The sequence below is a fragment of the Tribolium castaneum genome, chromosome 1 (genome assembly GCF_031307605.1).
Source record: "Tribolium castaneum strain GA2 chromosome 1, icTriCast1.1, whole genome shotgun sequence".
NCBI lineage: Eukaryota > Metazoa > Arthropoda > Insecta > Coleoptera > Tenebrionidae > Tribolium > Tribolium castaneum.
Genome location: NC_087394.1, coordinates 20250266 through 20277731, shown reverse-complemented (window position 1 = coordinate 20277731; position 27466 = coordinate 20250266). Strand labels below are relative to the sequence as shown.

At 31.3% G+C, this 27466-nt stretch overlaps 1 protein-coding gene across 1 annotated transcript in view; it reads left to right on the top strand.

Annotated features, from left to right (window-relative positions):
- The window catches only part of NetA (Netrin-A), a 53607-nt gene extending 35908 nt beyond the window's left edge, over positions 1–17699 (top strand). The window contains exons 4-7 of the mRNA XM_008200918.3: positions 896–979; positions 10313–10381; positions 10867–11059; positions 13450–17699. Coding sequence (XP_008199140.1) covers positions 896–979; positions 10313–10381; positions 10867–11059; positions 13450–13606 — 503 coding nt within the window. The 3' untranslated portion in view covers positions 13607–17699. The remainder of the gene's footprint in view (positions 1–895; positions 980–10312; positions 10382–10866; positions 11060–13449) is intronic.
- Positions 17700–27466: the final 9767 nt, after the last annotated feature.

Sequence of the window (27466 nt, the reverse complement as noted above, 5' to 3'; positions counted from 1 at the left end):
TGTTTCATATTATAATGGAAATTAAAAATATCGTGCGTTTTGTACCAGTAGGTTTTTTCAAAATTTCCTACGATGAGAACTAAGCAAGATAATCGCTTCGAAAGAATGAAATCGTAACGTAATAACCGCCTCTCATCATGGAATCCTCGCATCACTGAACCTTCTCAATCACCAAAAACTTGACAGATATTTGAACATTTTTCACACATCTTTCACAAAATTAAAAATTAGATGTTAAAAAAAGACGTTAGTACAAAACACTTTTATTTAAAACTATTTTTTCTCGTGAATCCTCTAGATCGTGATGCTTTTCTCGTCTGAAATGGGCTCTACTGATGCTGTGTACTAAATTATCGCCCTTTGTTCAGATTAAAGTTTTCATGAAATCTGACATTAGCGAAGCCCATATTTTGAGATTCAACTCGACTCAACTACAGATATCCAATAAATTAACCCTTGCTATGACAACACGTTATAATGGTCGAGGAATATTTTGGAAAAAATTAACTTCATATTATTTATATTTTGGTAAATTTAACACAGAAATTACTTTTTGACAAACTTGTTTTTTGATCTTCCAAATACAGGCTAAATCTTTTAATAGAAGATTCAAAAGGAAAATTTCCAATAAGGTCAATTCAGAGTTTTTTACTTAAACTTCCATTTTACAGTAGATAATAGTATAATATTAAAAAACAAGTGTTAGAAGCATCTTCAGTATGACGCGACTAATTTGTAACACGAAACATGCAGTTACGAGTATGATATAATTTTTGCCAGTCATCCACCCACTCACTGGAAATTTGTTTTTCGGGGCACTAAACCTTTTACTAATATATTATTAACTCTGTTTATCAATAATCTTTTTGACTATTTTTCTTTTTGTTTTTTTCAGAAATTCCTGTAGTGCAAATAATGGCTACCGAAGAAGAAGACAATGATTATGGAGACGAAGATCCAGATCAACCTGCAGCTGGAGGTTAGTGATACTGATTACGCGTCGATTTGGCCTGGTTCAGTCAAACTCGATCAAATCGACGACACGTTGGCGGTTACATTTATTATTTCCCCATCTGTACTTAAAAATGGGGTGCTCAGTGCTATAACGAAACAAGTCAGTCCACTTTTAATTATTTTGAGAAAAATATAGAAACGTATGCTATAAATTATTACAAAGTATTGCTACAAATGCAATAATTGGTTTTGCAATAGATTAGATTTCAGTGTTATTAAATAATTTTCATATAACACCGAAAATTTGTGAACATTTATTCAGTGCTATAATGAGATAAGTCCATCAATAGTTTTTTCTCTAAAGTCTACATATTAATATTATACATAATAGTATATTAAAAAACAAGTTTTATAAGACCAGTCTTGAAGCACGAATTCAGCTTCAAAAACGAGTGGCGTTAACCACGACTTTTTTTTAAAAGAATGAGTGTTTCAAGGTCTTATGGATGGAACGAGTTTTTTTATACTATTTTTTGTATTTCATCCTTTTTGCTGTTTTTAAATTTTAAATGAAAATTTTATTTTAACCAAATTATGTTAAAAAACAAAATATGGATGAGAATGAAGGCTATCTTGCATGAACGCGTCCTGAAATTTGTGAAATTAGCAAAAATACAGTACCAGTTGGCTTCTTGTTAACCTAAAAATGTTCGTAAAATGTTCCGTCAAATAATGACATGATCACTTGATGAGGTTGCGTGCTTTAAGATGCCTATAAAAGCATCAAAATGGCGGCAAATTACAAAAAGTGATATAATAGTATATTATGATACGAGTTTTATAAGACGTATTTTGTCGCACGTACGAATTTAGAGAGTATATAATATGAAAGAGAGTATATAATAGAGTAATTGCGACAAAGTGCCTTATAAACGAGATATCATGCAGTATTTTTTCTACTTCGCACGTTTTGTACAAAAAAAAAATAATTTCGAAATTTAGGGAATTTTGTGGCAGTTGACAGCAGTTGCGTGCAGACAGTGAAATGAAATTAATAATTTGGACCGTCCTTAGTTTACTCGTACAAATATATTCTGAAAGTGACCAAGACGTTTTGCAATGTACCCCTTAACAAATACGGGCTTTTGTGGCAAATACGTGGCATTTAAATTAAGTTTGCACTTAAGTTTGCACGGAATTTTAATTGAATGAATTTATGATCACTTCTTGATGGGCGAAGTATAAAAAAATTAAAAACTCTTAAGGGTTGCTATTCTAGTAACTACACTTTTTTCAGCGGTATTTCAGATTTAAGATTGAATTTGACTTAAGTATAATTACTTGTAATTCAGATTAGTTAAGAGTATTTAAGAAAATCTTAATATACTTTCAGATCAGTAACTTAGATTTGAGAAAACATTTTTTGTAAATTGTAAATTGTATTTCAAAAAGTAAATAAAACAAAGTTTAAAAAACCCGACACACCAAACCTTTATTTGAAACATTACGCGTTTCAACCACAAAGTGGTCATCCTCAGATGAGAATATAAACTCTAAAATTTCAGAAAGTGTAAATTGTAATTTATTTTTGACTTCTTCAGATGTATTTAAGAAAAGATCAGATGTAATTCAGTGTACCAATATTTAAGAAAATACCATAATGTACAGGGTGCTGTATTTTGGATGTCCGAATAGGGGATCTCCGAAACTAAGAGGTTTAGAGAAAAACAAGTAACACATTCTTGGCTCCATTTTTTGAGAAAATAATTTTGGTCAAAACCACATCCCGCTATCGTCTTTTGTTTTCGGCTTATAATCAAAAGTTGACATTTTAGCGAAATCTTCAAGAATTCATATCTTCCTTATTATAAAAGATACACATTTGAAACAAAGACATTATAAAGACACTTTTTTACGGAGAATTTAGTAATGTTATCAGCGATTTTTTTAACCGTTCGTTTAAGTGTAATAACATAAAGTTGTATTTTTTTAAATAGGAATCATAGTTGGCTATTACATTTTCAAAAAGCTTATTTTTCAATAAAACCACATTTATTTAAAATTTAGAAAAGATAACATGTTGAAACGTGTATCTGATACAGCCTGTATGTGCACTACATTGCGGGACAGCCTGTGTACTATTCAGAGTAGAAGGTCTTTTTGTACCATAAAAAATCATAAAAAAAATAAAATTAATGCACGATTACATTGTTCTGGGTATTGTCAAGTTTGTCTTAACAGTTTTGCTAAATTATGGACTATTATTATTTAAAAGATAAAAAAAACAATGTTGATTCAATTAATGTTTTTAAAAATTAAACAGTCTCCAAGTGGTAAGTGCAGTTAGTGTTTTTGGTTGCATCTTAAGACATATCACAAATAACCCACTATTGACACACCCTGTAGATAACTATTTATCCCAAAAACCTTAATACCTCTCTTTCTAAAACTTCAAATCTTGATGGAAACATTCACCATGTTCATCGCTTAAACTTCCGAGGTTTTATTAGAATAATTTAATCACTGACGTAGAAAAAGTTGTTTGTGCTTAATTTACATTCAGACAATTATTGTCTGAGCTCTGTAATCCTTAACGTTCGTGATGCTTATGACGTTTTTGCACGATCCTTACATTTTTTTAAAGATTTATTAGTCAATATTCAACAACAGCAAAAAAATTGAGAGAACAGATATGTGTAAACTAGTCTTATCGTTCGAAATTTTATTATTTTATTATTCAGCTTGATTAATTATGATAATCAGCGATTTCATACGTGTCAAAAAAATTTAAAACCTACTCTAATAATTATAAATTCAAAATGATGGCACGGTATAAAAATCTTCGCTCGTAGTTCGTTAGTTGCATTGCTTATCCTCTGATCGTATTGGAATAATAAATAAAACTGTTACGCGTTTGAAGCTAAATTTTTCACACCAGAACATGGAGGTATCTTTAGTCACATCATCAGTTAATGATGCTTATTATCTGTGTTATTGAAGATTGATGAACGATTTTGCTTACTTTATTAGAATCAAGGTAAATAAACGATCAGTAGCAAATAACTACGAATGTGTGAGAAGTTTGTTTTTGTTCTTAAAAACTGTGTTTTTTGTCGTTAGGTTGGTAACAAATTTGAGATCTTAATTTGGCTACATTGACAATTAAATAACCATGTTAAAGTTATGAATCTGCTAAAAGTACCTATCTTTCACTATATCTCAAAAACTAATAGGCGAAAAACATGTTCTGAAGCACCCTGTGTTAGAGGTTTGAGTTACTAGTGAAAGACGTATACGTACATACCTACCATAAATACATGCGTATGAGAGTCTAATTTTCGTGACTTTAATATATGTTTTTTTTGTATTCCAATACAAATACCAGTTTAAATAATACCAAGTATTGTGTCTTTGGATGTCACAGCAAAAAAGGGAAATAGGTAGGTCATATCACACCTTTCCCCAAAAGAAAGGCACTGTTATATATGTTATACAGCCTGTATCAGAATTCACTCACCACCGGAAATGTGCGTATAGATTAGGCAATTCTGAAGCTAAAGTTCCTTTATAAAAAAATTCTAACTCTTTGCGTTTGGGAGATAAGAACGTTTGAAAATACCCAATCACAAAAGGCCTTGCTCTGGAGGATTAGGGGAACAAAACACGTTGCTAGGAAAACAAAAATAGGTAGAACGGACAATAAAAGTGGGCACTTGAATTATTTTTTATTCCTTAGTAACGCATCTACTGTATGCAGTACACCTGGGAGAGAGCTTCTTGGATTGGTCATTTTGAGACCTCTCTATCTCGCAAACTAAGAATAAAAGACCTACATTTTTTTGCATTTTGGCCATCTCTATTGCTGTTACCACTAGCACCTCTCCGGTGGGGAGTGAGTTCTGATACTAGTATACTAGTATACTAGATACTAGTTGTATACTAGTAACAAGTTATATTTTTGTTTTTTATTGTTACTTATTTTCTATGTTTTGGAATTGGTTGCTATTGATATGAATAATGGTATACAGGGTGATTCAAAAGAACGGACAATCTCTCGGGTGCTGATAAAGGACATCAAACCAAATTAAAAGTTCATATGACAAAAAATTGTTTAAGCCTTTTTTCACGAGATAGAGCTCTTTAAAGTTAAATTTTTAAGTTAATTTTTTGATACTTTATGTAATAGTTTTTTGTCTTTAGTTTGCGGAAATGACTGCTCTTGCAAATTCCTGTTGGAAAAAAAACAACAATTAATGTCTAATGACGTGCAAAATACTTACAAAATTGTAAATTCGACAATAAATTAAATTCGACATCTTAGGAAAACAAATTAGAAAATATATAAAAACAAGTTGCTCGAAAAAAAAACAATTCATTTTTGTGCTTAACTGAACGTCTTTTATCACCATACAAGAGATTGTCCGACATATTTGAGTCACTCTGTATAAGGTTAAGCATAAAGAAAAAAGTGGACAGACACTATGTAGCAGTTCATTTAGCGGTAGATCGCAATCATTCCACGCTATTCTTTTTTCGAATTTGTGTAAAATTGTGCTGTATATAAAATGCACAAACTTTTCCTACCATCAAAAGCTTGTGTAAAATGTTATACCAGCAATTTACTGTTGCCAAAGAAAAAAACACAACTCATACGCGGCACGGCCAAAATTATGTTGCGGAAGAACTCATTGTTTAATGCCATGATTTTTCAAAAAGTGCTTTATTCTGAAATTGTATAACTTGATAGTGAAGAAACATACTCTTGCTCTGTTTTTTGTGATAAACTTTTGAATTTTTTTACCCTTCCTTATAATTAAAATTAATTAATTAAAAATACAGAGTGATCCAAAAATACTGGATTTAAATTTTAAAGAATACCTACGGAGTACTCTTTCAGTTACCAGCAATTCAACAATCTTGTGGGGTTGTACGTCAAATGAATGTCAAAGAAAACCGAATCCGGTAGCAGTGTTGAAAATTATAAACAAAAATACTTTCAAATCTGTTGCCAACAGACTCAGTATTTCTGAATCAGTCTGTATTAATATCAATAAATTTAAAAATAGGAAAATATCTTGTAAAATATTAATTCTTATAATTTCTAGTGTTCTAACACAATGATGGTTAATAAATGAAGTTTTCGAACAAAAAATTCTTATAGAAATTTTGCTAGCATCAAAATTGCATTTATTTGAATTTTAAATTTGTACTTAGTTAATTATTTTGTTGGTCACGCTCTCCAAAAATGGTTACTTTGGGAACTGCTTTGACTCCCTAAAATGTCATTTTAAAGGACAAGTACTTAAATTCGTCATAGCAACACTTTGCGGACTCTAATTTATTTATTATTTGAGAAGATAATTATTATTGTTTCAATAAATCAGTCGTTGCTATGACTATCGATCGACTGCACTTATAATGAGGGTGGATTGAAAATATAAAGAATTTTACAATTTTGTTGTTTTAGAGAGCTGTACCAAAAAAGTTTGTAAGCAACACTTTCGCAAATTACTTTTAGCGAACTCTTCTCATTAAGCACTCGTTTCCTTCGTCGCTTCGTCATTAATTCGATTCGTCAGCTAAAACTCTATTTTGCGGACTTGTTACATAAATAACTATTTGGGGCTACCGTATTTTTTTACGGATTTATCTTAAACCATTTAAACATCGCATAACTAAATTCTGTGCGATTGTTAGTTTTGGAGATTTAGTAAAAATATACTTTTAGTAAAGCCACCCTGTATACAATTATCATTCTCTTCCGACGGTCAATCGTTGGAACAGCCGTTACATGAAACGACTCCTTATAACAAACTAGCAAGACCTATGATACTATCTCATAGTCACTCAGTATAAGAATAGGTATGGTTACTTATTATCAGTCAGGTTATTTTGTTTGTACATCAACACACCATTGAAATGTTGTGAGTGTCACGTGACAGAGTATTAAATTTGCACCGGATTATGTTCGTCATATTGGGGTCGTCTCCACCTTCCTTTTTGATCACTCTCGAAACCAATTGCCCATATATAATCAATCCATTCATCCGGAATACTTTAATTACTTCAATAAGAAATTTCGCCTCTATACGAGAAGTTATCAGAAATGTAGCGGAAGAGGTTTTAAAAGAAAATTTAAGCTTTATATTTTAACCAAATCTTTCAATATTTTGAATTGAATGCACTCGTACATGTATACGCATGTACACACACGGAGATATAATTAGAGTAGGCGACTTGTGGTTGGTAGCTTAGTATAAATTCGATAGAGGTTACGTGTATTTGAAGCTGGAGTCAAAATAATCAACAAGTCTAAAGAAATTTTATTACTATCCTCCCAACTTAGTACACTTTCCGGTATTGACGGGTATAAAAATCTCAGAATTCTTTGTTTTTCTTTTATGGCAACGTACGGCATTTTCCTCTGGGGCGTTTCCAAGCCCCTGAATGTATATTGAAGAAGTGTAAAATGCTCACCATCACCTTGTTTAAAAAATAATAGTTTGTCTGGTTTGTCACAAATATCGATCACAAATGATACAAGTATGATTGCTTGGATATTATCATTTTTACAAGCGCTAATAATTAACTCCTGACTACGGGTCTAATTTCAAGTTTGGTCGCAAAGTTGCGCGGGTCGTAGTTGCATAGCAGCAACGAATGACATTGCTAGATTTGCTCCGTTGCTATAACAAATACCGATTTGCACCGGTCGTAAGTCAACTTGAAATTAGGCTCTACGAGTTTAACTGTGATCAGAGCGTCGAATGTGTGTGGATAGGACAAATTAAATGCACAGTATTTTATTGAAACGACAAGTATTTTTGATTAGTAAAAATAATAAATGTACAGTAAAAATAAATAATAATTGCACAGTAAAAATAATAAATGCACAGTAAATAATAGCATCTCAAAACTTAGAGAGTGTAGAATTCCACATTTCGAGTTTTACGTTTTCGATTTTAATCGCTCGAGGGGTATGTTTCGTTTTACTTCGCTGGGGCGAAGCCCCAGCCTGTCAGCTAACTACTGAGTGTTTATTATTTAAACTGTGCAAACTGAAACTAGATACTGTGTATATACGATTTTTTTACTGGGCAAATTTTAATAAAATACTGTGCGTTGTTTATTTCTCATTTTTTTACTGTGCAAAAATGAATTAAATACTGATTATTTATTATTTTTACTGTGGAAAAAATAATTAAATACTGATTATTTCTTATTTTTACTGATCGCTTTATTATTATTTATTAACCTCTATTTATCCCTATTATTTTTGACCTAACAAAAAACAAAGAAGGTTGTTTGAACTTGTTGGATCTTTCTGTTAGCTGTTTCAAAAATATGTAAACACTAACTTCGCATTTTACCAAATTATTTTTTCAAGTAAGGTTGATAAAAATGTAAAATAATTATTAATGATTAGATCTCTCATTGAAAGTGTAAATTACATTAGATAATAATTTTTTTAATTATAAATAATTTATAACAACTAATTTTGAGAGACAATGCGATGTTGGGGTTTACGTAGTTTTGAGACAGCTAATAAAGACCTAGAAAAGTGTTTCTCAACCGGTGGTTCGCGAACCCCCGGGGGTTTGCAATGTGTATAAAGGGGGTTCATCCAAAGAAGCATAGTATTTGTATTAGTATTAATAATGGCGAAATTTTATAAAATGGATAACGTAAAAAAATACAAAATAATAAATTTAAATAAATTTAACAGACAAAATTGGCAGCAGCTCATTGTCTCTGTGGGATAAATTGTTTTTGTTTAGTGTTTTTGCCCCAAAATTTTTTTTTTAATTAGTTGCTTTCATTTTCATTATATTCAAGATTCATCAAAATTTAGACTTTAACGGATTCTAGATAGATTTCTATTTGTTGAACGCATTTTTATCGGACACCTGAAAACAGTTATTACCAATTTGTGCCTATGAAAACAGAACTCAACTATTATTAATAAGGACAGACATAATATACTATTATAATATTATGGACAAAAATCAGCTTTTCGTTGAAAAAATTTAATGAAAAAAGACGCTTTTACTGCAAAAAGACTTATTTTTTGAAAGAAAAAATAATTATACAGCGTGCTCAAAAACTGGTGCACCAACGTAATGGTGTGTGGTAGAGAACTGGTTACATATAAAGATAAAAATAGTAAAAAAATTCTTTGTATTAAAGTCATTGATAAATAAGGGATTTTAGATAAATGATATGTGGCAAGGTTGTCTAACAGTCATGATCGCAATAGAATTTGAGCAACAATAAAAATAAATTATTTTTGAAACAGTATCCTAGGAAATAATTCCCAGTATTGGCACATCTACATATTGTGATTTTTTGGATGAATTTTAATTTTCTTAAATTAAAAAAACTGTTAAAGTCTGAGAGTAAATTTAAAAATAATTATTCATCGTTTTATTACGGAACGATTACCTGGTATGAAACATAAAAACATAAAACAATAATGAAAACTAAAGAACACAATAAGTTTGTAGCTCCAGATTTTTTTAAATATGACTAGGAATTTTTTCAACATTTTTTCCGTAATCTGCACTTGCTTCTCAATAACGTACCACTGAGTTGGTGCGCCAGTTTTTGAGCAGCCCTGTATATTATGAAAATTGGATATCAGCTTTCAGTAATTTATTTGAAATTAAATAGGTTTCAAGTTAGAGCAAGTTCTAAGTTCTTCTTTAGACTTAGTTTAAAAATAAAATGTTTTCTGTCTCACATGATTATTTTGCATTTTCGTTACTTTTTTGTTAAAAATAGGAAAATGCAGTGTTAAGTAAGCACTTTTGTTTTTTGTTTTCACATTTCCATCAAAAACTGTTATCTGATACGAAATTTGACCCTATTTCTTTGTTTTCGTATCTTTACTTTTATATAGGATTTTTTGCCAACATTAATGACATTTTTTCAAAATAAATCAAATACTAGACCCAACTTCTTTTACTAAAATTTCTCCGAATGAATTGGCTATGGAGCCAACGTTAAAACTATTTAACATGTCCGTTTAAAGAACACCTCTTGCAAAAGCATTTACTGTAATCTGTTCCTAATTTTAAAATAAAAAATAGGTATAAAATGATTCGTTTTTTTAAATTCGTATTCATTAACATTCACTCATTTCAAAATGTGCAACAAAGAAAATAAATGTTCTGTCAAATTTTATTGTCTCAAAACTGTGCAAGGGGTTCGCCAATTTTTGTCGGATGTTAGAAGGGTGAAAGGTGAAAAAGGTTGGGAACCACTGACCTAGAATGTTTATGGTGGGTTATATCGGGAACATTCTGTATAATACCCATGGGGGATAAAAGTTAATCTGAATTTTTTTTCTTTGTTACAGTTCAATGTGGAAAATGCAAATCCAGCACGAAGAGATTAAACTTGAATAAATATTGTAAAAGAGACTATGGTAAGTATTATGTACATACTGAATGCTCCAGTGAAAAAATGACGCCATTACTAAGACCAATATTATGGAATTTGTTCAAGGTTCTTTTGAAAAATGATTGTTAAAATTATTGTTTATCAAGTCACTTATGAAAATTGAATGGAGTGTGCCGCTTTATCTACATTGTGAATGCTGTAATTAATCAGAAAAACGGGAACACTCTAGATTTAAAACAACTTTGTCGAACAAAACTTAAAAAAGGCTTAATTTTTAATCAAAAGTTTTGACAGAAATAATAGCACTTAGAAACTACACTAGTAATTTAGACGAAGCAGCACATTGCATTTGAAATCCATAGAAGACTTGATGAACAAATATTCTTGAACAGTAGTCAAATTAAATTGAAAAAAGAGACTTAACAAATGCTTTTAATTTATTAGCAAGTATTAATCATCACCAAACGTTTGTTTCATGCATGTAAGTATTAAATTTAATATTTGCTTCAGCTATCATGGCGAGAGTCTTGTCGCGAATGGAAGGTAATGAAGACCAACATACAAAAGGATGGACGCGATTTATGGTGAATATAGAATTCATCTACAAAAAATCAAGGGATTCTCAAATACGTAAAGGCACTATGCCTATGGTCGTGCCAACAGCAGATCTGGCTTGTAAATGTCCTAAACTCAAACCTAGCAAGTAAGTATAAAAATAATTACTTCATAAACTTGAAACACAGACGTTTTCAATTATTATTTGGATGTCATTTGCTCGTACTGCTGTTCAAACAATTGTACTGTTCTTTTAATTATTATTATTAAATTATAATTATGACACTGGTCAACAACAAACAGTATTTAATAATTTTAAGTATTTCCTTTTTTAAATTTGCAGTTTTCTTAACTCGGGGACCTTATTTACATAATACAAATAGTTTTGTTGTACATTCTTAATTTTATGTTAGAAGTATTACGTCATTTTCCAACTATTTAACTCATTTTTTAACCAAAAGCCCCCACTTATTCCAAAGGATTCGGTCGAAGCACTTTTTGACATTCGTCGATTTGTATTTGTGACAAATAAATACAGGCTGATTTTTTTAGGGCCTACATTACAAACTTTTTAACTTCTTATATAAGTAGAACTTTAAAATTTTGTATACGATCCAATGCGACCATTCTGAATTCAACTAAATAATTTTAAAGATGGCTGAACTTCCGGAACTATGAGAAATTTTAAATAGTAAACCCCTATTTTTATTGCATTCTTGAATTTGCCTTTTGGAACTGAGTAAAATATACCTTAATTGTTAGTAGGAACTAAATTTTCATTTGCTCATTTGTTCATTTAAAATATCACAGCCCTTGAACTCTTCATAATAAGTTAATAATTCTTATTGAATTTGATAACCAAAGGTTCGAAGGGTCTTCCCAAATATTTAGGATTGTCAACTGTCAAGTTGCAAGGCTGCTATGATATATTGAAAATGATGATTAAAAAATGACGCTGTTTTTTCAATGGCAATCAAAAGAACATGAATTTTTATGCTGACTTTTATTAACATATTCTAGCTCATTATTTTCATTTTCAATCGAGTAAACTTTCGAAAAATACAATAAAATTGTGCCATTGATTAAAAGAATTGTTAGATTTGTTTACCATTTTCACTCAAGAAGTTCAAAATTCGATGGCAAACTGACTGAGTTACTTTACAGAATTCACTAAGTTAGCATAAAACGAAATTAAATATTATTGTTTTGCTGTTTATTCGATAATGAACCAGCTAAAAACTAAATAAAATGTTGAAGTTTGACAATGGAGTGTTATACTAAAAAATGAAAATTTTTATATGGATAGCCAACAACAAAATAGGCGACCAATATTTTTTTATTTTAACCAAAGCTCTACCGTTTTTGAGAAAAATAATTGAAAAGGTGAAAATTCCTGGCCTGACGTCAGCAATGTTCCTTTTTGAATCAGCCAGTCACAGAACTTGAGATAGAAGACTTGCCAACAAAGATAGCTTGAAAGACGTACGTTTTTTCTTAATTCCTGCCTCTGCTGTTTTACATACGACTTTAGATGTGCTGCAGGAGCAGTCATTTTACCAAAACACAAACTCCTGCAAAATATTAGCACAAAACACAGTCACAATCGACAACTCACAGTTTTGACATTTGTATTTCACGTTCACGTTAATTGTATGCAGCGATAGACTGACGAATCATCAGTCGAGACATTGCTTACGTCACAGCGCAAATTTTCTATTATTACAAAAAAAGTACCGATTCAAAAAAACTCAGACCGATATACTAGACATCATTTTGTGTCTACTTTCAGAATCTGCAATTTCCAAAAACTTTTGTTTTTGAGTATAACACTCCATTGATGACCATTTTGCAAGGTTTACTTGTTTAACTATAAAAATTACGAAGTAAAACCGTTTTTTGTGATTTTTTTCAAAAACTTTAAGAGAGGGTATAGAACGTGTTGATAAAAATCACTATAAATATTATTGTTTTTTCGATTGCCCTTAAGAAATTATGGTCGATCCATTTGAAAAAACTGAGTTATAGCCGAATTTTGATAACCATTTTGAAAAAATCATGCTAGTCTTGAATTTTAGTAGTTGACAACTTTGAAAATTCTAGAATGCTTTTTGAAATTTCGGTTATCGAATGCAAAAAAACGTTCACTTACCGCAAACGGTTCAAGGGCTGTAATACTTTGAATAAACCCTTGCAAATAAAAATTTTAACGAAAAAATTGACATATGTCAAAAACTATGGCAGGTAGGTACCAACAACTTGGGTAAATTTTACTCAGTTTGAGAAGGTGAATTAAAAAATGCAATAAAAATGTTTGGTTACTATTTAAAATTTCAAAGTTGGCGCTAATTTCTCGTAGTTCCGGAAGCTCCGCTATTTTGAAAATAATTTAATTGAATTTGGATGGTCGATTTGGATCGTATAAAAAATTTTAAAGCTCTAGTTTTATTAGAAGTTTCTAATGTAGGCCCTAAAAGAATCACCCTGTATCTATTCTTTTTTTATAAAATAAATGTAAAAAATAATTGTTTTTCTTTGTAGGTCCTACCTGTTTTTAGGAAGAGAGAAAGACGATTCTCCCGGAGGAGTTCTTACGGGTAGTTTAGGTGTCACAGAAAGATCAATTGTCATTGAATGGAGAGATGAGTGGGATCAAAGGATGCGAAGATTTCGTCGAAGAGCTCGCAAATGCAAGTAAATTAACTCGTACGTTAATGAAAGTTACTAAATTGTTCCATACATTTTGTAAAAGATGCTAGCAGTGTCACTGTGATTTAATTTTAACGTATCTGTTTAAGAGACTTAAAGCATTTTAAGGGCGCGTTTAAAAGTACACTACCTCATTTTATCATTATCAGTTTTTCCTTTAGAGAATAAAGAAATCAAAATATTTTCCTCATATCCTAATTAACGTATACCTACTCTTCTAAGGTCCGATTTCTGGTACGATTACACTTCAGTTAAATTTTATCTCTCAGTTAGTTGCTAAGAATAATGCGCATCTGATAGGATAGCTATGTTGTAACTGAGGTTTAAATTTATCTCTTCGTTAAAAATGTTTCCAGAAACTGGGCCTAAGTGACTTCCCACAATAGTTAAACAAAATAGTTAAACTATTACTATTTTATTGATTTTAAATCTACACGATCTCATTACCTTGTTTTTTTTCAAAGAAACGTTATTAATGAAAACAATTCCAAAATATGTGTATACTTATAAACACTGGAACACGTTCTTGATCTTGTTACGGTGATCATTTATCATTTTTTATTTAAAATTGAATTTTTAAGAAAAGTAACAAAACAATGGTTTCTTTATAAATGGTTGTTCCTAAATTTAACCACTTCCTTGCAGTTTCTATTTAGTTTTAATATTCTTTTATGAAAAAAATTACACTTCAAATTTTATTAACAAATACAGCAACATAAGGACGTCATCTAAAATATTCCAAAAATAAATAAAAAAATTGTGTATGTACCACCTACTATTTCATATACAGGCTGATTTTCTAAAAACGGCATGTGCTTTAGAATTGTTATTTATGTCACAATTGCAAAAATTAAAAAGTTTTTTTTACAACAATAAACAAAAAATTTAACAATAAAAACACAGAATATCAACAATGGTTGTGCTGCATACTTCTCTAGACGATAAAATTTCATTCTATCATAAAGTGAACAGTGGATAAAATAGCATATTTATTGCTTACAACGGAATAAATGGCTTTTATTCTTTGACACTCAGAATTTACGACTTGTCTCCTGTGTATGGAAGTTTTGACAACGGATTGGCATTCCTCAATATGAATCGTCAAGCCTTGTTGAGTATAATTCGAAAAATAAAATATTCTATTCAACTCGTTTTCATGTAAATCGGTTAATTTATTTCACCTTGTGGATGATAAGATAAACCTTTCGTCATCACTCGATAACTCGACGTTTAAACATCCACTCGTGAAACTAAGCGTCCGATTTACACTGTTCGAATAGAGTAGTATAGTAGCATAAACTGTTAAAATTTTTCTAAATGTCATGCTATATTTGCGGCATATTCAACATTCTTATTTTAAATTGAGACCGATATTTTTATTTTCATAATTTGGAAGGCATTAGGTTTCTTTCCTAGAAACATGTGTAATATGTTTTTACTAATTCTACTTTTAATTCAAATTATTGTTTAAAAGAAAGTTGAAAAAATTAAATAAAAGAAAAAAAAATGTTGTTTGATGTTAATGAAAAATATTGATGTAAAAAATAATCTTTAAATTGAATGATGGTAATTCGTAATTACTTAACATTTACTGCTTTTCGACATAATTCGACTTAATTGTCTTATTTGATAGTAATATACAACTAGATTTTGATTGACTTATCAATTTTTTTTCAATTTCGATATTTTTTTAAACAATACTTTTAATAAAAGTAAAGCATTTTGCACAGTTTATGCCGAAAAAACTAATATTATAAAAATTATGAAAACAAAAATATAGATTTCAATTTAAGAAAGTTAAATATAAAAACACACAGAAAAATGTTAAAAGTATCAGCTTATTACAAACCATTCAATATATTTTTTAAATTTTGAAATTGTTCTGATTTTTTAAAATCACCCTGTATTAATTCAATCTCTTACGGAGTTGCGATTTTTTTATGTGATTTGAAACCTTTTTTGTAAAGAATATAATTTTGACAAATAACGCTTGGTTTCATATTTTTGCTGGATCCGTTTTATGTGTTTCAAGATGAAACTCAAAAAATCAAAATTTTGTATTTATGACGAATAATTATATTTACGCATCTAAACGTCTTCCTCACAACAAATTGATCAAACTTTAAATTTTTTTGTTGCCAGTAGGTTAAAAATAACTATCTTTGAGCATAAGTTAGTTATTGTCGCATAACAAAAGATATATTTTACCCTGTTTTCTATAGATCTTCTCACAGTTCACTAAATTAACTTAGAGTTACTTCGGTACGCACCCTTAAGAGGCTTCTATTACTTACCAAAATAATTTAAGCAAATGCGAAATTTTGTATGTACCTACACTTAATTATATGTAATTACATAATTTAATTTAATTTAAATAAATTGTATGATTTTATTACCTGTACATACTATTTTTTATTATTTATGTACTTAGATCCTGTTTATATTATGTATGTATACTATTCATGATGGGTTTCGGGTATTAACTAGTAAAGCCTTTTAATAAAAATATTGTAAAACATAATCATAATATAGGAGGTCTGAATCAAACATGCAGTATAATAACGATAGTTCTGCTGGATTGATTTTTCGGTCCTGTTGATTCGTTTGTTATGGTAGCGCTCAGCTCCATTTGCGTGTGCGTCATCTGACATTTCTGTCACTACGTTTACATAGCAGGGCCATAGCAGTGACAAACTATCAAATATTTTTTGAGGTTACGAAGTGTTTAAATTAAAAAAATACAAAAAATACAGATTCACAAAACAAGAACTAATAAACGCAGAATCAAAAACCTAACGAAACGCAAATCACAAAACACAATAAACGAACGGAAAATACTTGCGTTTAACACCGATGACACTTTCGACAACCATGCAACGACGTCTATAATTTACTGTCAATGTCAGATTGACAAATTCGTAACACTTGACGGTGTTGTCGAAGTGCACATGTAAATTAATGTTCAAGGATACCACCCTTAGATACCCCTTAGTTGTTTAAATTTGCATTGTTTTTGACAATTTTTTACAGCTTTGTGTTGGTAATGAAAAAATGAAATTGATGACGCACACGCAAATCGAGCTGACCAGCCACTATACAACCGTCAATTTATATCCATTTGTGAATCAAGAAACGAATTAGGTAATATTTAAAAAAAGTAACTTGATATTCGTAATATACAGAGTGGAAACATTTTGCCGCGGTTCGTTCTGAAGCAGATACACACTTTCATATAGAGGGCACTCTAGATTTTTTTCTCATATACCATACAAGTGATTATGGTGAAATTTAAGGATTTTGTTAGGTTATAAAAATTTATAAATGCTTCAATTTTCTAGTTCCAGTTTTTACACATACAGGGTGCTATCAGTAAACCCAAATTAAAAGGGCGAGGGCGTGGTGGTGAAACTATATTTTTTGAAATTAATTTTGCATGCGACAGACAGAGTTCTCTTCATGTTGTTAATGTGTAGTAACGCGTAGAAAGAAACTAGGTAAGATTTTTAAATAATCTCGAGTTGTAGTTCTTAGGAAGCTTTTATATTATACTGACCTAAGGAGTTACCATTTGGAACCTTTTAACATTTTTTTCCGACAGTCGCCTAAAAGTGTTTTGAACATAGCAGTTGTATTAGTATTATTCCAAGAGTATTTAACTTTTTTCAGATGGCACTATACATATTTTTCTTGTCATTGTTTTTATGCAAAATTTTGTTAATACAATAATTTTGGTATCTTTATTGTAAGTATTATAACTATTTAAAAAATATGTTTTGCACCCAAGTAATAATAAAGGCTTTACTCTATCGTTTGATGTAGTTTTATTTGCTTCATACTTCGTTGTGCAAATGTTTTCATTCCACTCTGTATAAAGGAAAATTGCAGATATGTTCTAGAAATTCTTAATACCCGAGTTCACCGCCGTTGCTTAATAACCATATGTAAAATTTGAATACAGTTAATTGTTAGTATATAAAAGTAAGCTAATCTTTTAAGTTAGGCCGATGCAACCGGCCCTTAGTGGTCAGATGTGAAACTTAATGTATTTAGAACGTTGATAATAAATGTGATAGATGGATTAATTCTCTTCAATTGTTATTGTGTTAGAAGCAATAACGGTAACGAACTCATCATCAGAGGCGCAATTTTCGCCTTGTGAATAAGTACTAGAAAAACCAAAAACAACATTAGATCACAGGCCATTTGTTGAAACAGTTGCAACCATGACTACTGTTCTACCTATTTTAAAAGCCAAGAACTGGAAAACTTGTTCTTTTAGTGAATGAATTCTAAATTTATTTAATACAGTTCATTACAAGAGTATCGAACAAGATGATACCCTTAAAAGGAAGCAATAAAATTAAAAACTCTGTTGGAATGTCTAAGGAAACGGTAAGTATAACTACAATAATAGCAATCATTGAAAAGAATTCTTTAATCCATCTTTCTACCAGACTCTCGATTAACAGGAATAACGTGAAGTAAGTCCATTCCGATTCATCGGAATTCCGGATAACTCGAGGGGAAAATTCAAAATTCAAAAGCAAGAAACACAAGAAATTATGAAAAAACAAATAAAACTTTAAAATGACGACAATTTAGATTGTTCTTCACATCCTTTTACAATGTTTACAAGATCCTAAAGATCTATTCAAAATTTGAATTGTTTTCAAACCGTGTACGTAAATTAGTTATTTTCGCCCAAAATTTTTGGATAGTCGACTATTTAGTTTTTTTTGAGGAACCAGACATCCAGTAAACTAGATTTTTAAGATTAATTTTCTTGGGAGACAATGGAGGTTGAAAATTAATGGTTCCGAATACAGGCGAAATTAAAAACCTTCTGTGTTCTGCATAACACAAAGTTATCCGGAAGCAGAAAACGGATATCGAAAGTTTACTGTATACAGGGCGATCAAGGGGTGTGTAATCGATTAATCGGTTAACTTGTTGAAAATTTGAATAATTCCGAGTCGGAAAGAGATAGACCTATAATAGTTCATACAAAGTTCAATTAATTTTTCATGTATTTCAATTATGCAAAAATATACAGCGTAATTTTTAAATCGATCGTCAAAATTCTACCCATGGTAGTATCAAATGAATACATGTTGGTGAAAGTAGTAATAAAAATCTTTGTATTACCGTTTTCGAAATAAAATCTAAATTTTTTTAGAGGACTAGGCACACTTCTTATGGGAATTTAAGGACCACTCAAATTGAGTAATTTTTATATCAATCGATGCGTCCTAAAAAGCTGAACAAATCATATCATTGCGTCAAACGTGTAACTTAATTAGAAACGCCGGAAATTGCAATCAGAGTGAAGATTTGTCCTATAAGAAAATCATTGAGGCGGCTTTTGGGTGAGTACAAAGAGCTTGTACTGGGTGGGTAGCCTTATCGCGCACCTAAGAAAATCGCGACTTGATGAAAATGAAAATCCTGAAATTTTACACACCAGCATGTGTATTGTAGCAGTTTTTTGAGTTTTTGGGCTCTAACCCATAATTTAATTTGAAAGTTTTTTGACTATGTGAATCCCTACCTGCTAGCCCATCAAACCCTGGTTTCAGAATTATAAATGTTTTTTTTATTTAAACGCAAACCAGACGCGTGATTTATTAGAAGATGGTACAGTTATCACATTTATTGTGAAAATTTTCTTCGAGTAGTGCGTTGCTGGTAATTTGTGTGTTTTTGTGTGTTGCTGCGCTAGTTTTATTTTAATTTTAGTGTGCGTGCGTGTGTTTAGTTTATAAGACAATTCCATTTTATTAAGTTCCTTGAATTTAAATTCGGTATGTAAAAAACGATTTTTTTCAAATTTAATTAACCAGGATATGCCTTACCGATATTCCATTGCCGAAAGGCTTGAAATTATTTTAATATTTGGTGAAGTGGGTCGTAATCCGTCAGAAATTGCACGAGTATGCAGAAAGGTTTCCTGAGGGTCCACATCCTCACAGGAAAATATTCACTTCGCTATATGAACATGTAGCCGCCACTGGAACTCTTGACCAAAAGAAACCAATTTGCGAAAATCCTCCAATGACTCATGGCAATTGTGTTAAATATGGTAGAAAACAATCCTCATTTGAGTGTTAGAGAACTAAGCAATGCAACGGAAATTAGTAATCGTAGTGTCAGCCGAATTTTAAAAAACATAAATTTCATTTTTTTCACCTCGAATTACACCAAGAACTTTAAGATTTTGAAAACCGAGTAGTTTTTTGTCAGTGGGTCGAAGAACAAATAAGGCTCAACAATAATTTTTTTAACAAAGTCTTATTCACGGAGGAGTGCATTAAAAAAAAAACGGTCAAGTAAATAAGCACATTGGATGCGCCAGAGAGCGAATCAAAATTACTGGTCCCTAAATGTTTGGGCGGGAGTGATTGTGGTGGGTCCAGTGTTTTTTAAGGGCCATTTAACTGGGGCAATCTATACGCCAATTTTTTACGTCAAGACTTAGAGGGTGTACTGGAGAATGTCCCCCTTAATTTAAAGCAAAGTAAGTTATTAACATAAAAAAAACAATTGACTTTAAAAATTCATAATAGATATGTGGTGTCAACAAGATGGAGCCCCTCCGCACTACAGCCAAGTTGCAAGAGCGGAATTGCAACAGCAATTTGGTGAGAGATGGATTAGCAGATGTCGTCCAGTCCAATGGCCCCCTAGGTCTCCAGATTTGATGGCACCAGATTTTTTTTTGTGGGGTACGGTAAAAGAAATGGTCTAGCAGGAAGAACCAACCACCATCAAAAACATGCGGGTTCGAATTCGCCATGCCTTTGCGGAAATAAATCGGCGAAACCTGGCCGCAAACGTGCAAGCAAGTTTTCAGCGGCGCTTACGGGCTTGCATCGAGCGTGAAGGACATCATTTTGAACATGTGTTATGAAAAATAAAATTTGTTTAAGAAATGTTATTGAATTTAAAATAATGATTACGGTCCTGGATGAACTGCTAGAAATGATTGACATCGGCACCAAACCTTCCAACAGTTGTAAATCTTTTACAATCTTACCCCAATTACAGTTTACATTGTCACCAAATTTACGACGCCACAAGTAGCAACTCATAAATAAAAATAATTTTCAAAGTTAAAACGTAAAAGTGTGTTTAATTCATAATCTGATTGGTATTTTTTTTTCGCTAATTTCATAAACAGTTCTCTGAAGTAAATAAGCGTAGTTTAGTATAAAATTCAGAATTTGACTTTTTGGTCAAAAATTACTTTTTTTTAATTATTATCTTTACCTGTACGTGTAAAATTACCAAAAAATTAGGGGAGATACCTTTCGAACGTACAGTCAGGCGTGTAAAATGCATTTTTTTGTAAATAAGAAATCGTGATTTTCTTAGGTGCGCGATAAGGTTGCCCACCCAGTATATCTTGGAGATTTACAACACTGCGGTATTACTACAATTACTGGATTGGGGGTCAGGTATAGGGAACAGACACTTTTATGGAAATAGGGATTTAAGCTGACAGAAGTTAATATTTCCAACAATAGGAATAATTTAAATTCAATCGCGATTTCTGGCGTTCCTAATCAAGCTACACGTTTGACGCAATGATACGATTTGTTCAGCTTTTTAAGACGCATCGATTGATATAAAAATCTGAGTGGTGCTTAAATTCCCATAAGAAGTGTGCCTCTCATGTGTTCATAATAATTAGTACAATTAGTGGAAAGTACGGACTGTTTATAAAAGAGTGTAGGGTCTCAGGTGGTTCTGGAATTTGAATTGGCCGCACTTAATTATTTTATTTCTATGACATTTCTAAAAAGTATAAATTTTTATCTACCCACGCAACCAGTAAAACCAAATTTTTCATACTAATATTGTTCGTTTTTTCTTTAAAGAAGCAGCAAACTTTTAATACCTACTACGATCCTACATTCATTTATAGACAGATTGTACAGGGTGATTTTTTAAAAACGAGCCACCCTGAATATCTCCGAAAATAAGCAAAAAATTTAAAAAACCCAAGACAGGTCAACACTTATTTAAAGGGGGATACCTTTTAATGTACTTTTAAAGGTTGTAGCACCAACCCTGTGTAATATAAATAAACCCTTCAAAATTTTAAATGGCATCACCCCCTTTATGGTACCTCAAATAATAGATATTTTGTCCAGGTGTAAGTTATTTTGAGTTTTGAAAATTTGTATTTATATTACACAGAACAAGATTTAGCAGAATAACAGAACAAATTATTGTAAAAGTCACCTACGAAATTGTGAATTCTGTCAGAAGTGATGGATTCGTCAAAAACGCTTCAAACGGAAAAATGACAGCTCAGACTGCTCAAGTAACGACGAAAATGTAAAACAAAAATCAAGACAAACCTCACAATCAGAACAACATTGCCGAAAAATGCATAAAAATGAGGATACTACTAATCAAAAATTTTACTGCGATGACGTTTGTCAGAAACTACAGTAGTCATTAGAACGAAGCGGCACATTGAATTTAAATTCCATAGTCGACTTTTTGATAAAGAGCCATTTTTTAACAGTGGATTATAAGTACATGAGTACCATGTAACTTTATAAAACATTATTAAAACTCAAGGAGTATTACACAGCCGAATTTCTGGTCAAAATTTAAGGTATCATAAAGGGGGATCATGTCATGTAAAATTTTGTTGTTTGTATTACAAAGGGGGTAGGTGTTGCAACTTTTAAAAGTACACTAAAAGGTGTCCCCCTGGAAATAAACATTGACCTCTCTTAGATTTTTCTAATTTTTTGTTGATTTTCGGAGATATTTAAGGTAGCTCGTTTTTAAAAAATCACCCTGTATAATAATCATTTGTTGACAGTTTACTAACTTGATCATTGCAACAATGATCACTGTGTTATTGATATTCATGATGAAAACGAGCACTTTTTTCAATATAATCAATTTAAACTCTTGAGCGCCGAAGTGGCGCGGATTAAGTGGTTTCTACACCTACGAAATAAAAACGTAAACATGGTATAGATCGTCTCAACTTGTCTTTGGAAAGCTGTGATCAAATTTTGTCGGTCAATTTAAGAATCTCTATACAGATGTCCGTTTTTCGAGCTCAGTTATTATAAAAGATACGAGCTAGGTTAAATTAGGACAATGTCATGCAATATTATGATAAACAATTATCTGCAAAAATAATTGATGTGTAATTTTAAGTTTTTGAATTATTGAGAAAAATAAAAAATTTGTAATTTTGGTTTTTATTTTTTTAAGCGAAAACCAAAAGAACCAATCGTAGGACATTCTTCAGGCACTTTTTTACAAGAAATCTAATTCTGTCATTGTCTTTTCCAAAGTATTCTCGATATCAGAAATAAGAGGTAGTTTGGTCTGTAAGGCATTAGGGTTGGCGCCCAGTTGCATTGGAAATGGAAAAATTCCCACCAATTGGCTCATTTAGTATCTAAGGTTGGTTTGTGGAATAAAGGACATTTATTTTAAGCGATAATTTATTGAAGTGACAACGTTTCGACAGTGGCTACTGTCGTTTTCAAGTGTTCAAAGTACCTACAATCGTGGGATTTAAGGTTATACAGACTGTATCGGAATTACGTGTTTTTACCACGTAATAAAACTCATCAAGTACAACTTTTGTATATAACATTTTGCCAAATTCTTAAATATTATTTTCACTCTTTTCCTCCTTTCTTTTGTGCAAACGAGCCGGTCAGTATTTAATAATTAGTTTGTATACATAGCAACAATTTTCATTGTTGTTTTAAATTGTTTAAATTGCTCGTTTCTGTCACAACGAAAGTAGTTCTGCATTCTTATTTTTGAACCCATAAACGGGTAGACGTTTCAATATGTTTTGTTCAACAAATTTTAACTAAAATTGCAAACTTGTATTGAAAAATTACAAATAGAAAAAATGTTTTATTTGTTGAGCTCTGTTACCCGTTAAAATTAACACACGTATTTCTGATTCATCCTGTATACTACATGGGTAAATCCCTCATTATGGAATTTTTACATTTTACAAAATTTTAGTCACATGTTGTTAAAGGGTTATAATGTTGTTAAATTATTCAGTTAAATCATTCGGTGATATCACACATCCTTTCACCTTTTATCCATCCCACACATAAGAGGCTCCGCTATAATTGCTAATTAATTAGTTACCGAAGTCTCTTAAGTAATATTCAATGTATTGATCCGCCACTCTGGAAAGGAAGTTAATTAACGGATTTTAATACGACCAAGATAGTCTGAAAGAGCAATCATTCCTACAGTTGAACCAAAGTTTTGTTTCTAAAATCATTAAAATGCAACACAAATTTACCATATTTATTGAACCCGCTGTTTAAAAAACAACAAAAATTTACGGTTTTCCCCAAAGTGTAGAATTATACATTTTTGCGAATGGCTTTAATTTTTGTATTTACCTTTTTTGGGAGTGGAATTCCTAAATATCCTGAAATACAGGTCGTGGTCGAATTGGTTCCCAATAATCTCTATAAGTATAATTCTGTAAAAGGTAATGGTCGAATTGGTTCCCGGGTGATGGTCGAATTGGCTCCCGCATGAGCAGGTAGGTAAAAAGGATTAAGCCAAATATATGTTAATATTTTAGATTTAAAGCTTGTAGAAATGTTCAAATAATTATTTTCTTGGCACAAAATCCAACAACAAATTTCATTTATTCATGGCTAACTGGTTACTTAAAAAAAGGAGATTGTAATTTTTTAAGCCCAATCCTCTCCTGTAAATTTCGTAAAATGTTTCGTCTAGTAATGACTACTAAGACATCCCACATGATGACGTTGCGTTCGTTAATATGTCTATTAATACTATTAAAGCATCAAAATAGAGACAAATTTCAAACATAATTTTAACATTTTTCGACATAGTACCCATTAAGTTCTATGCGCCTTCTTCATCATTTTGGAAGTACTTGAATACTCGTTTTGGAATTTGTAAATTTGTTCATACACTTACAAACGCCATTTCTGTTATCATAATACTTTAATCTGTTTACCTGTCCTACCTGACCGATGGGAACCAATTCGACTATAATTAGAGAGGATTACAGAATTTGGGAACCAATTCGACTCGTCCCGAAATACACGCCTCTTCTTTTTCAACCGAATATTGAAATTTCAATTTTCATGATTATAACTTAAACACTGAAGGATTTTTACGTTTAATCTCCTTCAAAGTAGAATTTAGGTCTTGAATTTATTTTTAATTACGATTTGCATTTGCAATCCAAGTTATCTTAAGTTGCTCTGTAAGTGCTTGACAAGCTTTGGCATCAGTACTGGTCGTTATTATCGTATTATACCCTGCATTGCTATTGCTGCTATGAATTTGTTTGTCCATCGTTTCCCGAATAGACGATACACTGCTAGGTCTTTGGAAAACGAAGTTTGCGTAATAGCAAAGGATCCGAATTTAGGGTCATCCTGGACCCATCTGCTTACCGGATAAAACTTTTTTTTCAAATACAGGGTGTTAGGGAATGGTTTAGCAATATTTCGTATATGAATTTGACATGATCAGATGAGTAAAAAATCCTTATATCATTTTTTCAAAAAGTGCGTACTTTCTTCTTCTTATTAACCCACCTATTGAGAGCCACTGTGTGACTTATGGTAGTGTATTAGTACTTAATTTTTTTATTAAACAAAATGGAAATGGTGGTGCATGGGCGTTTTCTGAATTTTTCAAAATTATGTCATTTGTGTGGGAGATTCGAATCTCGGTCCTGCAAAAAATATTTTCGTTTTTGTTTTCGTAAAATTTAATAACATAACAAAAATTGAAATAGAAGAATAATGTAGTAGTCCAAGAAGTTAACTTACCTCTGCTGTTTTGTCAATAATGTTAAAATTAAAATGAACACTGAAAATTTTTTATAGTTCTTGATAATACAATGAAGACATTGCTTTCTGTGTCTTCCAGCATTTTAAAACGATAATTTATAATATAAATTTAATGTTTAAAGCATAAATTTAAGTAGTACTGACTTGCGCATTATAATACGCTTAAATAAATCAGGTTCGTTTCAGTCGTATTGTAAAAGAACTACATGTATTTTACAATAAGACGAAATCTGGTTAGGCGTTTTAAAAAACGCCTAAAATTTTCAATCACATTATAAAAAAACGACATTTATTCATTCATTTACAATTTGCCCAGTCGTTTTCAATATGAATAATACGCCTAATTTTACTATTAGCCTACGACATTTTTACGTATATTTGATAAAAAATAAATTTCGTCCGGTAGGCAGATGGGCTATAGACCATAGACATACAGGGTGATTCAAAAGTGTCGGACAAACTCTCGTTTTGTGATAAAAGACGTTCAGTTAATCACAAAAGTGAAGTGAGATTTTTCTTTTTTTAATATATTTAAATTTATTTTCCTTAGCAACGGCATCGATTGTTGTTATTTCCTAGGGAATAAATTTAATTTATTTAAGGTGGTCCCCGAGAACTCTCAAAATGATGTGTTCATAATTTTATACATATTTCAAAAAATAGACTACGGAGCAGTACCAAACAAAAAGCAAAATGATTAGAAATCAATTCCACACAAAACTACACATTTGTTATTTAGTATTAAATCCGTTTTCTTAGTCTGCTGATCTGAAACTTGGGTGCCAAACGCAAAATACACCATTCATGCACAACATCATTGTAATATGCATGCAAAAATTGAACTCGGGCAATAGCAAGGAAAAAACATCTTTTAGTAAAATTTTTTTGAGAGTGAGATTTTTTTTAAATAACCGCTTTCAAAATTTATTTGCCAGTTGAAGACATGAAATGGTTTCCGGTTGAAAATTGTTGTCGATTGTGAGATATGTATAAAAGTTAAAAAAGAGTAAAAACACATATTTTTTTGATTTGACAGTTTTCGAGGTCCGCCTTAATGTCGAATTACAAGTTGGCTGTGTACACCGGTATCCAGTCCAATCCCGGCAGTGACTTGAACGTTGAAAGTGACGTCATCATCGACCAGGATTTGTCTTCAATATTGGCTTTCCGGCGACAAACTACAATATCAACTGTTGTGCAAAACAATTTTTTTATGTTAATAATTAATTTTCATTTAAAATTGTGCTGTGGAATCATGTCTTTGCTTTCTCTACGCTGATGGCAGAGTGACATACGTGGACATTCGAGAGGATGATAACTTGGACTCAACTTGTAAATCCTAATTTTAAATGGATCAAAGGCGTAAATGAAATTTGTTTTTTGGGTTGCATCGCCGATCTTTAGGCTCATTATCTTATCTGAATCACCTTGTATTTAACCCTCTTGGAGATGAAACTCCCAAACATACAGAAACAAGCATTTCTGCTCTTTTAACACAACTTTACAAGTACTGCGCCTAATGTATGCACCCAAATATACAAAAGTCACAGAACACCAGATACAAAAAATTCACATTTAATTATTTAATTTTTGGAAACCGATGACAGTAGTTGTCAAACTAATCAATCACTGTCTCATTAATAGTCATGAAATGCTATTTTTCAGAAATAGTATATCATATGTTCTATCAAGAAATGGAATAAATATGATCCTAATCTATCTATCTTAATACCTAACTACCCTAAAACGTTTTTGAAGGGATGAATAAAGTAGAGAAGGCCATTCAATTTTTCAAAATTTGTAACCGAGTTCGTTTTGAATTATGTATTCTTGGTGGCTTTTTACAGGCGCAGGTCTCGTAAAATTATTTGAAACACTCTGTATAACTTCAAAATGACGGGTTTTTATATTTAACCCTCTTGGGGGTGGAATTTATATTTAATCAAAAGCCCAAGTAGCAATTTGCATGGATATACAAAACAAACGGATTTTCA